This window comes from Chlorocebus sabaeus, chromosome 10, assembly GCF_047675955.1.
Source record: "Chlorocebus sabaeus isolate Y175 chromosome 10, mChlSab1.0.hap1, whole genome shotgun sequence".
In the NCBI taxonomy this organism is placed as follows: domain Eukaryota; kingdom Metazoa; phylum Chordata; class Mammalia; order Primates; family Cercopithecidae; genus Chlorocebus; species Chlorocebus sabaeus.
The window spans coordinates 61,607,444-61,619,800 of NC_132913.1; the positions used below are offsets into that span (position 1 = coordinate 61,607,444).

Consider the following 12,357-nt stretch of genomic DNA (forward strand, 5'->3'; position numbering starts at 1 on the left):
TTAGAGATCTAAAAACACACTTATAAATAAACACAGGAGTCAAAAAGTAGCTAAAAATAAAGTTAAAAAAATTTTTTTGAACTAAAGAAAATGGCTGGGCGCGGTGGCTCACACCAGTAATCCCAGCACTTTGGGAGGCCAAGGCAGGAGGGCTGCTTGAGCTCAGGAGTTTGAAGCTGCAGTGAGCTATGACTGTGCCATTGCATTTCAGCTTGGGCAACAGAGACTCTGACTCTAAAAAAGAAAATGAAAATACAATTGCTGTGTAATAAGGAATTTGGCTAGCCTTTGTCCCTAGAGTCTTGGGTCACTAGGTACATAGTAAATAAGCAGTAAGATTTTAAAAGGCATCTTTTTTCCCGAGCAGCAATTCTCAACAATGGGCTTAAAATCTTCAGTAAATCATGCTGTAAACAGATGTGCTGTCACCTAGGCTTTGTTCTTCCATTTACAGAGCACATGCAAAGTAGATTTAGCATAATTTTTAAGGGCCCTAAAATTTTCAGAATGATTAATGAACATTGGCTTCATAAATTATCAGCTACATTAGCCTCTAACAAGAGAGTCAGCTTGTCCTTTCAAGCTTTGAAGCCAGGTACTGACTTCTCTTTGCTAGCTATGAAAGTCGTAGATGGCATCTTTTGCCAACAGAAGGCTGTTTTATCTACACTGAAAACCTGTTGTTTAGTGTAACTACCGTCATCAATTATCTTAGCTATATTTTCTGGAGAACCTGCTGCAGCTTCTACATCAGCATTTGCTGCTTCACCTTGCAGTTTTGTTAGGGTTGTGGCTTCTTCCCTTAAACCTTATGAACCAATCTCTGCTAGCTTCCAACTTTTCTTCTGCAGCTTCCTCACCGCTATTAGCCTTCACAGAGTTGAAGAGAGTTTGGGGCCTTGCTTTGGCTTAAGGGAATGTTGTGGATGGTTCGATCTTCTATCCAGGTAACTAAACTTTTCTCCGTATCAGCAGCAAGGCTGTTTCACTTTTTTCTCATTTATGTGTTCATTGGAGTAGCACTTTTGATTTCCTTCAAGAACTTTCCCTTTGCATTCACAAGTTAGCTAATTGGTGTAGGAGGCTTACCTTTCTACCTATCTCAGCTTTCAACATGCTTTCCTTATTAAGCTTAATCATTTCTAGCTTTTGATTAAAGTGAGAGATGTGTGATTCTTCCTTTCATTTGAACACTTAGAGGCCATTGTAGGGTTAATTGCCTAAATTCAGTATCATTGTGTCTCAGAGAACAGGGAGGCCTGAAGAAAGGGAGAGAGATGAGGGAAGAGGCAGTGGGTGGAGCATTCAGAACACACAAAACGTTTATCCATTAAGTTCGCCATCTTCTATAGGTGTAGCTTGCAGCGTCTCAAAACAATTACAATAGTAATGTCAAAGATCACTGAGCACAGACCACCATAATGATATAATAATAAAAGTTTAAGGCCGGGCGCGGTGGCTCAAGCCTGTAATCCCAGCACTTTGGGAGGCCGAGATGGGTGGATCACGAGGTCAGGAGATCGAGACCATCCTGGCTAACACAGTGAAACCCCGTCTCTACTAAAAATACAAAAAACTAGCCGGGCGTAGTGGCGGGTGTCTGTAGTCCCAGCTACTCAGGAGGCTGAGGCAGGAGAATGGCGTAAACCTGGGAGGCGGAGCTTGCAGTGAGCTGAGATCTGGCCACTGCACTCCACCCTGGGCGACAGAGCAAGACTCCGTCTCAAAATAAATAACATAACATAACATAACATAACATAACATAACATAAAAGTTTAAAATACTGCAATAATTACCAAACATGTGACCCAGAGACAAAGCAAGCACATACAGTTGGAAAACTGGTGCTGATAGATTTGCTCAGCACAGGCTTAGCACAAACCTTCAATTTGTAACACAGCATCTGCAAAGGGCAAGAAAATGAAGCAGGATCAAACAAGGCAAGCCTGCATTAGAGTTTCAGGGCTGGTTGATCCACTATCACTGCTGGTGTAGAGCTGAGTTCAATGGTGGGCATAATGGGTGGTTGAGAAGCAGGCTAAAGGAGAGCTAGCACTCCCAGCAACCCCAGGTCTAGTTTTCCTACACAGTAACTGTTGATTTATTTATAAAAAGTTTCTGTAGCAATAGGGTCTTGCTGTGTTGCCAAGGTTGGTCTCAAAAAATGCTGGTCTTGAAGTATCCTCCCCTCTCAGTGTCCCAAAGTGAGGCGATTAAGGGCATGGGCCATCACACGTGGCCCAGAGTGACTGTTTAGTGTTACCTGTTTGCTTCCTGAAGAAATAAATCTGCAATTCAAACATGGAAAGATGTGCAAAGTCTTTGTTTGCTTGGGGAAAAGAATTATTTAATTGATAGAATTTTGCTTTATATTTATTGTGACAATCCGACTAATATTCATTTGCTTTATAGGTACCTATACACAAATTCTTATCCCCTTATGGGTTAGAAGTTTTAATTATTATAAGACTATGCATTCTTTTGTGTGTATGTTTAAGCATCATAGAAAAATACATTCCACGGGCTGGGCGCAGTGGCTCACGCCTGTAATCCCAGCACTTTAGGAGGCCGAGACGGGTGAATCACGAGGTCAGGAGATGGAGACCATCCTGGCTAACACGGTGAAACCCAGTATCTACTAAAAAAAAAATATTAGCCAGGCATGGTGGTGGGCGCCTGTAGTCTCAGTTACTCAGGAGGCTGGGGCAGGAGAATGGTGTGAACCCAGGAGGTGGAGCTTGCAGTGAGCCGAGATCCCGCCACTGCACTCCAGCCTGGGTGACAGAGCGAGACTCTGTCTCAAAAAAAAGAAGAAAAAAGAAAAATACATTCCATGGACGAACGTGGGGCAGGTATCGGTGGTTTTAGTTGTATCACATTGTGAAATTCATTGTGAAAATGGTATTAAAACCACATTCTTTACCCCATATTATATGATTCTATTTGTATAAAATGTCCAGAGTAGGCAAATCTATACAGACAGAAAAAAATTAGGTGGTTGCCTGATGCTGGGGCCTAGAGGGTGAGGGCTAAGGGATATCTTTCTTGGGTAACAAAAATATTCTAAAATTGACTGTGGTGATGGATGTATAACTCTGTGAATATACTAAAGGCCACTGAATTGTATGCTTCAAATAGGTAAATTGTATTGGTATGCAAATTACAGCTCAAAAAAGTTGTTAAAACAAACTTGCTGTTGATATAGCCCACTGTGGATTTAAAAATATTTAATTTAAACATACATTAAAAACACAAGTAGCTGACAGATGTTAAGAGTCCATGATAAGAATAAGGGCTATAGAATATAGATAAAATCCAGGTGGGCTGGCCATTTAATTGTATTCTAGTATAAAAATATTTTACAAAAATTCAGTCAGCACTGAAGCTTACAAGTTTTACATATAATTTTGAGTATCTGGAGTAGATGAAAACTTATAAAGTTAAGATGATCTTATCAGTAGAAAAGATATTCTAAACAATTTTAGCCCAAAGAAGCATTTTGATTGCCTAATTTATCTTTGCAAAGGAGAAGTAAATCTTATAGCTGGTCTCCGTAAACCTCACAGCTGGAACATTCTAACAGCACCTTGCAGTTTCCAGTGATCAAAGTAAGTTACTTTATATACTAAACTAAGAATTTCATAATAGAAATAATGCAACACCAGGGGGTACCGTTATCATGAAATAATTACACTCCTGAGAGATTACAGGCACAAGGCTGTACCCCAGGGGTGTGATTATCCCATGATAACCACATCCACTGAAATTGCCTTATTGCAAAAATAATCTCTATTCACTGGTGAGACATTATTCAATAGGTGATTTTTTTTTTTTTTTTAATGAAAAGGCTTTTTTTTTAGCTTGAATCAGCAAGTGGATTAGAAAATTGGTCAGTTTATTTTTCATTGCATTCAAATTCAGAACACAACATCATTATTATTTGCTTTCCTATTTGATACAGTAGAATTTTGATTTTGTTTTTGAGAAATCTTTCAGAGTTTCTATTTGCCTTAGTTGACTACTACTGCTAAATTTATGTCAAACTTTAAAGGCATTAATTGAGCAATTCAATTTTAAATAACTTACTTCTATGTACAGTTTTTAATTCTTCTAAAACAATGTTCATTTAAAAAACTTATAAATGCAATGTACCTTCACTAATGGAATTACAGGTAAGCCAAAAAGATGAAACCAAAAATCTCAAGTAATCCTACCACCCAGACACAACCACTGTTAATTGTCTATCTCCTTCCAATCCTTTTTCTAAAAGTATCTGTCTGTCTACATGTCTACCTAAAGATACAAAGAGAAACACAAATGTAACTACTCTGTTTTACAACCTGCTTTTCTTATTTGACCAAAGATTGTAAACGTCCATATCATTAAGAAATCTTCATATCACTTAAAATAGCTCCATGGGATAGTATTCCATTGTAACAATATTCTATAATTACTCACTTAATATCATTTTATTAGACATTTAGGTGTTCTTTATTTTTTTTCTCTGTAGCCCAGGCTGGAGTGCAGTGGCACAACTTCGGCTTACCGCAACCTCTGCCTCCCAGGTTTGAGCGATTCTCGTGCCTCAGCCTCCTGAGTAGCTGGGATTACAGGTGCACACCAGCACACCCAGCTAATTTTTATATTTTTAGTAGAGACGGGGTTTCTCAATGTTGTCCAGGCTGGTCTCAAACTCCTGACCTCAGGTGATTTGGCCTCCTGCCTTGGCCTCCCTCACCTGTTGGGATTACAGGTGTTAGCCACCAAGCCCAGCCTCTCTTTTACTGTATACATAATCCTTTGTGACTAAATGTTTGAACATATCCATGATTATTTCCTTAGGGTAGATTCATGACTTTGTAATAAGTAAAACAAAATTTAAAGAAACAGAAAAAGGTACTTTGCTCCCAAATCGTCAGTTGTTCTTACACATAGTTTAAGCTGATGGTTCTCAACCTTGATGATGCCTAAGAAATAGATCAGTAATTTTCATCATTTTATGTGGCATCACAGATGGTGAAAGTTACTGATTTTTTAAATCATAATTTTATCATAGAGTTCAGATATTCTAAGATACAAGATTTAAGAAATTAAAATACCCAATGTATTTACAAGTATTTGTTCTCATACCATGTCAGTTTGAATGGAAAAACTGGAAATGGAAATTTCCCTAACATCTTATTCTATAAAGACTGAGGCAAAGAATTAATTCAGTCTGCTAGTTATTTCTCATCATGAACATAGCCTTTACAACACACCAGTAACTCTTTTTTTAGCTGTTCCAATTATTCTGAAAATAAGTTTAATATGGGAGTACAAAGGAAAACATTAGCCTTCTGAAGAAAATCATGTGACATTTAATGTCTGAAGAGCCTAAATTTTAAGTTTCTTTTTAATCACACATTTTAATATAAAAATAAAATTACCTGTAATTTCACCTAATTAACATACTATTTTCATGTTTGTTTCCTTCCAGTCCTAATTTACATGCCCACAGATTCATATTAGAATCATAGCATAGATTCAATTGTATTACTTAGTTTACTTAAGATATCAACCGTTTACTTTGCCATTCCCCTAGTGCTGGATATTTAGACTGTTTACAATGGTGAAAAATTAGAAATGATGTTGAAAATGTCTTCACTCACCTTAAAAAAAAAAAAAAAACTCTTTCAACGCATTATCTTTCCTTTTCCTTAATACTATCCCCCTGTGTGTGTGGTGTGCGTGTGTGTGTGTGTGTGTTTCTTCTTACATGCAAAACACACACACATACACACAGTCTTCCATGGCATTAATTTTGCTTACAGTGGTTTCACCAAACTTTCAGATCATGAATGTCATCTTGGAGAGTAAGATGCTCAGACTTCTCCCTCCTCTCAGGACTCTTCTTCAACAGCCCTTCTGCAACAGGGGCTTGGGAACCAACATTTACACAAAATACTTAAGTGAACCTTTCCATTATGTAAGTTTGAGTAAACACTGGCTACAGCATCAGTGGCCAAACCCTTTCGGCCAGCTTTCTGAGAGCCATTTAAGTCTGTTGCTATCATTTAAAGTCATCCAAGTTAAAATCTTCTGTGCTTATGTTTTTCTTCTAATCTTTCCTCTTTGGTCAACCTTTCTTTCTACCTAAGTTTTAATTCTTCAAAGCTCATTTTAGTCCCACCTCCTCTATTAGCTACGTAATTTAACATTCAGTTACTCTCTATTAAATAGAGCCTTACATAATACCATACTTTGTTTTCCTGACTAGGTTGTAAACTGGGATTACTCTATGTTAATTTGATGTGTCTGATTAGACTGTATCTTCTATGAGAGCTTGAGTTCAAAAAATAAAACTTACTGGCTGATGTGCAAGATGTCAAATACAGAGTTGGCAAATATAATTATTTCACAAAGTAAGCAAAAAACTTCAGTTCTAAGAATTAAGCAAATGCAGGCAGAGAGATGTTAAGCAGCTTGCCTAAAGTTACACAGATACTAAGTAGCAAAAACACTTAGCTATGTACGGAGCTACATAGATGCCTAGCTGTAAACCTGGCTGCAAATGAGGCATCTGTGTAGCTCCACAGCTCCTCAGTCTGTGTGCTTAACCACTAAGTACATGGCTTCTCAGAACTGATGGTTTTCTCTATATGAAAGGTTATTCTTTTTGCCTAAGATACTCAATGCTCTTTTCCCATGTCTTGCATGCCATGCCAGCATCCTTCCTGTCATTTAGGTCTCAGCTTAACACTGCTTCCTTAGAGGAGCCCTTTCTGACCACTTAAAGTAATTCCCCATTTAGTTCTTATCACAGTATCCAATTAAACATTCATCACAGAACTTATAAATACCTGATATTTTCTTATTTATTAGTTTACTGTGTGTCATTCCCAATATAATGAAAGGTTTTGGTATTGTGTTCCTAGAGCCTAGAACAAGGTCTGGCACAGAAAAAGTGCTCCATAAATGATGATTGAATAAACATGTTTATTTTACCAACCACTGATGAACATTTAGGGTTGCTGCCAATCTTTCACTACTATAAATCTTTGAAAATCTACCTTATCACATTTTTATTATAAATTACTGGAAGGCAAATTTCTAGGTAAAAAGCTATGCATGTTTTTCAGGCTTTTGATATATATCAGCAAATATATAACCTTTCCAGAAAGGTTGCTCTAATTTATCAAGAGAGGGTTAAAATGTTCATTTTGATTGGGTGCGGTGTCTCACACCTGTAATCCCAGCACTTTGGGAGGCTGAGGTGGGATGATCATTTGAGCTCAGGAGTTCGAGACCAGCCTGGGCAACATGATGAAACCCCATCTCTACAAAAAAAAACAAAAATTAGCTGGGCATGGTGGCTTACGTCTGTAGTCCCAGCTACTCAGGAGGCTGAGGTGAGGGGATTGTTTGAGCCTGGGAAGCAGAGGTTGCAGTGAGTTGAGACCCATATCACTGCCCTCCAGTCTGGGCAACAGGATGACACCCTGTCCCAAAGAAAAACAAAACACAAAATAAAATGTTCATTTTACCACACTTGTGAAAATACTGGATGCACACCTTTTAAAATCTTTACCAAGGTTTGACAGGCAAAAAGGTAACATATTGTTTTAGTTTTCATTTCTTTGGTTATTAATGTTGTTGAAAATATTTTCATATGTTTAATGGTCATCTGAATTCCTCCTTTTGTAAACTATCTTCATGTCGTTTGCTCCTTCATATTTGTGTGTTCATCTTTTTCATATTGACTTGAAAGAACATTTTTGTTTTTGAGACAGAGTCTCGCTTTGTCACCTCGGCTGGAGCACAGTGGTGCAAACCTGGCTCACTGTAGCCTCAACCTTCTGGGCTCAAATGATCCTCCTGCCTTGGCCTCTCGAGTAGCTGGGACTACAGGTGCAGACCACCAAGCCCAGCTAAATTTTTTTGAATTTTTTGTAGAGATGGGTTTCATCATGTTGCCCAGGCTGGTCTCAAACTCCTGAGCTCAAGTGATCCTTCTGCCATGGCCTTTCAACATGCTGGGATTACAGGCATGAGCTACCATGCCCAGCCCTGAAAGAACATTTTCTATATTAGCGGTATCAGCCTCATGCAGAGAAACCATACTGTTTCCACAAAGGTAATGCTTCTCATCTTCTCCCACCCAGGTGCTCAATTCATTTAGATAGAGAAAGACTTCTTAAGCCTGGTTACATAAATGTTAAAAACTTGATAGGAACCAAATACTTGAGCATTTTTTCCACTTCATTAATTTGATCCTGAAAAAGTTCATTTTACTAAGGAACAGTACCACAGTAAAACCCCACCATAAGAGGGTTCCAAAACTGTTAATTGTATAGATTGAGTGACTGAGTTATTATAAGGTTAATGAATAGAAATGGAGGGCTGGAGGGCCGGGCGCGGTGACTCGCGCCTGTAATCCTAGCACTTTGGGAGGCCGAAGCAGGCAGATCATGAGGTCTCAGGAGATCGAGACTGTCCTGGCTAACACAGTGAAACCCTGTCTCTACTAAAAATACAAAAAATTAGCCGGGCGTGGTGGTGGACACCTGTAGTCCCAGCTACTCGGGAGGCTGAGGCAGGAGAATGGCATGAACCCAGGAGGAGGAGCTTGCAGTGAGCCGAGATCGCACCACTGTACTCCAGCCTGGGTGGCAAAGCGAGACTCTGTCTCAGAAAAAAAAAAAAAAGAAAGAAATGGAGGGCTGGAGAAGAGCCAATAACCAGCTTTGTTACATCTGAATTCACATAATTGTGGGCATGTTTTTTTGAGGTTTTCGTGTTTTCAACACTCTTAAAAACAGGTTAACTATTCAGTTAGCACAAGTTCTTCTGATTGTTAGCAGACTTTCTAATATAGACTCAAGAGAAATCAAGTCTATTGATTATTAAAAGAAAGCACTAAGTCTGGAGTCTATGCCACTCAGGATCAGAGCTAGACAAGGCTGAGGCATAAAGACAACTACTACTTCTGCCTGTCTCAAGTCAACCATGAGTCATGCAGTTGCAGGGGCACTATAAGGTTTGAGTGAAAGAAATGATAAGATGCAACCCCTTCCAGAAAACAGGTTGTACTTCGATGTAACAACAAATCCCTGTGACTAAAAAAGAAGTGGTCAGAAATATTTGAGCCAACGGGTATATAACATACACTTCATTTCCTTTGGGGCTTTATTTCCTTTGAGGCCTTTCTCCCTTCTTCTACTAGTTAGCTGGGGGCAAGGGAGGAGGAGGCATTAGGTATGTAAGTTTTTAAGGGTACCTGTACTGTGGTATCAGTGGGATGTTCTTTTGTCAGAGATTGCCAGACCTAAGTTCCTATCAGTATTGTCTCACCTAATTAATACTGAGCGAATCATTTCCTTCTACTTAAACTGCGCAGTTTCCTTCTACTTAAAAGGTGGTTACTGGCCAGGTGTGGTGGCTCATGTCTGTAATCCCAGTACTTTGGGAGGCTGAGGCAGGTGGATCACTTTGAGCCCAGGAGTTGGAGACCAGCCTAGGCAACATGGCAAAACCCTATCTCTATTAAAAAATACAAAAACTAGCCAGGCATGGTGGTGTGTGTCGGCAGTCTCAGCTAGCTACTCGGGGGGCTGAGGTGGGAAGGGAGCTTGAGCCCGGGAGCTGAAGGTTGCAGTGAGCCGAGATTGCGTCACTGCACTCCAGTCTGGGCAACAGAGCCAGACTTGGTCTCAAAAACCAAACCAAAAAACCAAGCTTATCATTCATCAAATTCCTAAACTCCTAATAGGAAAACTGGCACTTTGAATCCTATAGCCTGAATCAGCTTGCTGAAGAATCTCTAGCTATCGAATAGAGGCTAAAGATCGTGTGTTGATTGAGGGTAAACCCTGGGGTCAGACTGAGGCAGCAGTGAAAGCCAAAGGGAGTCTGAGGAGGTGCATCACAGGCCTTGGTGGCCTGAGAGGACAGGGCTTCATGCCCAGAGCATCTGCTTCAATAGAGCAGCCCCGCTTTTATATGTTCTGTATACTGAGGTTTCATGTAAGATTTCTTAAAAGAAAAAAAAAAAGGGTTCTCTAGCTGCTTTAAAAATGCAGAAAATCTCCGAGTTATATTATCATCCTTATTTTAAAATAAGGAGCTGAAGTTCATAAAAGTGAAAGGACTTGCTTAAGGTTACAGGATTAAACAGATTATTTCTATTATGATCTATTATAAGCTGGAGTTGGATTATTGTGCCTGTTTCAATAATATACTAACAAAGCACTGATAAATTTAAGTTAAAACTTCTCAGTTTAGTATCTCTTTAGAAAAAGGACCAAAATGATCTAAACCAAATTAGACCCATTTTTCTGAAATAGACGGTAATATGCAGGACAGTAAGTAACTTTAAGTAAAAAACAATTTTAACATACTCAGCTTTGTTTTTACCTCTGTACTAAAAAGAGATGGCTTCTGAGGCTTTCAGTACAGTCTATTTTTATAATTCAGGAGGATATGAATATGAGAAATAACCATTTTTTCCTTCCATTTTTAGGCTTCTAGTCTGATAAACTATGTTTAATGTATTTTACTTTAAGACTTAGTTCATAGGGCCTTTGGCTGGAAAATTTTAACTTAATCCTATTACACAGCATTTCAATTCAACATATATGATCAGATTTTCCCATTAATCATATTTTGGGAATGGTCTTAGTCAAAAACAAACAAACAAAAATAAAAACCACACACACAAACCCAAATAAAACAATACCCAGAAAGAGCAAAGAAAAATGTTGTTTTATCTTTCCTTGTTTGTCCTCTCCTGAAACAAATCATGTCTAGTGCCTACCTGAGCCATCAGTAGGAACCGAACTTGCATTGATTCCAGAAAGACCAAACAAAGGACATTCTCGATCTGTGTTGACATGACCCCATTTGTGACATTTAATGCACCTCACATTTCGAACCTGAGAAATAATGAATGTGATTTTGGTTACTGAAAAAGTAAGAATCTAACCAACGTTCAAATTCCTATTCCTTGATAGAATTTAAGCTAAATTACATTTTTAAAAGATCTCCAGGGAAAAAGACTCCAAACTATGTTTGGTAATTGAATACAAAGACTAAAATATTTCACTATAAATTTTGCCTAGAAACTAAGCTGAATCTCATTTCTTTTTACCTTTCACTTGGTGGCAATATAATGTCATCCAAAAAGAAATGGTAAAATACCAAAAAGAATTATGTCATTATGTGAAGAAACTAAGCTTAAATTCTCTCATTTTAATAAGTTAACCTTTAAAGTTTCAAATTTCGAAACCCGGAGCTAGTAAACATTTTCTGTAAAGGTCCAAATGTAGTAAATATTATTATAGGCTTTTTGGGACAGATGTTGTCTATTCTAACTACTCAACTCGCTTCTGTAGTGGGAAAGCAGCCATAGCCAATAAGTAAATGAATAGGCAAAGCAGTGTTTCAATAAAACTTTCTTTACAACAAGGATTTGCCCTCTGATGATAGTCTGTCCTGATTCTAAACCAATAATAGATTTAAATCTTTTCTGGACATTGAGCTGATTCTCCAAATTTTTTGAAAACTACAGAGACCATTATCATTATAGCTCTCACTATAAAAGTTTGATTCCTGTCTTTTTTTTTTTTTTTTTTTTTTTTGAGATGGAGTCTCACTCTATTGCCCAGGCTGGAGTGCAGTGGCGCACTCACGGCTCACTGCAACCACCACCTCCCAGGTTCCAGTGATTCACCTGCCTCAGACTCCCGAGTAGCTGGGATTACAGGCACTCGCCACCATGCCAGGCTAATTTTTTGTACTTTTAGTAGAGACAGGGTTTCACTATGTCAGCCTGGCTGGTCTCAAACTCCTGATTTCATGATCCGCCCACCTCGGCCTCCCAAAGCGCTGAAATTACAGGCATGAACCACCGCACCCAGCCTGATTCCTGTCTTTTATCAGCCTATTACATTTTATGTTTTCTCCTCTATTCCTTATATTATCTCATACAAAACAAAACCATAGTGCCCCTTTTCAGCTTAAACACCTTTCAGACAATATAAAAATATATTTATTAAATAAAAATTATTCTTACAGAGTAAAATATGTGTTACTTGCCTGAATACCAAAGGGCTGATCTCTGATGTTCATGTCATCTTTCGCATATCTATTAGAGGAAATGTACAAACACAATATTAAGAATAATTTAAAAATTAAACAGCAGTTAATCAGAAAAATAGTTTTACACTTCTAAGAACATTATGAAATATATTACTTCAGTAAGAATATAGAACTATAAAATCTATCTAGTATTTCCAAACACCATTTAGTTATTATGTGTCTAGTCTGATAATCTGTGATTTTAAAAAAATGAAAAAGTATATAAAACAAAAGACTATGATC

The 12,357-nt window shown here is 38.2% G+C and overlaps 1 protein-coding gene across 2 annotated transcripts in view; it reads right to left on the minus strand.

Annotated features, from left to right (window-relative positions):
* The window catches only part of CIRSR (corepressor of RBPJ and splicing regulator), a 501,165-nt gene that overhangs the window by 20,723 nt on the left and 468,085 nt on the right, over positions 1 to 12,357 (minus strand). For both annotated transcript variants that reach the window (XM_073019832.1, XM_007965400.3), the window contains exons 3-4: positions 12,073 to 12,121; positions 10,793 to 10,910 (exon numbers count right to left, since the gene is read on the minus strand). In XM_073019832.1, the coding sequence (XP_072875933.1) occupies positions 10,793 to 10,910; positions 12,073 to 12,105 (151 nt within the window). In that variant the 5' untranslated portion in view covers positions 12,106 to 12,121. The remainder of the gene's footprint in view (positions 1 to 10,792; positions 10,911 to 12,072; positions 12,122 to 12,357) is intronic.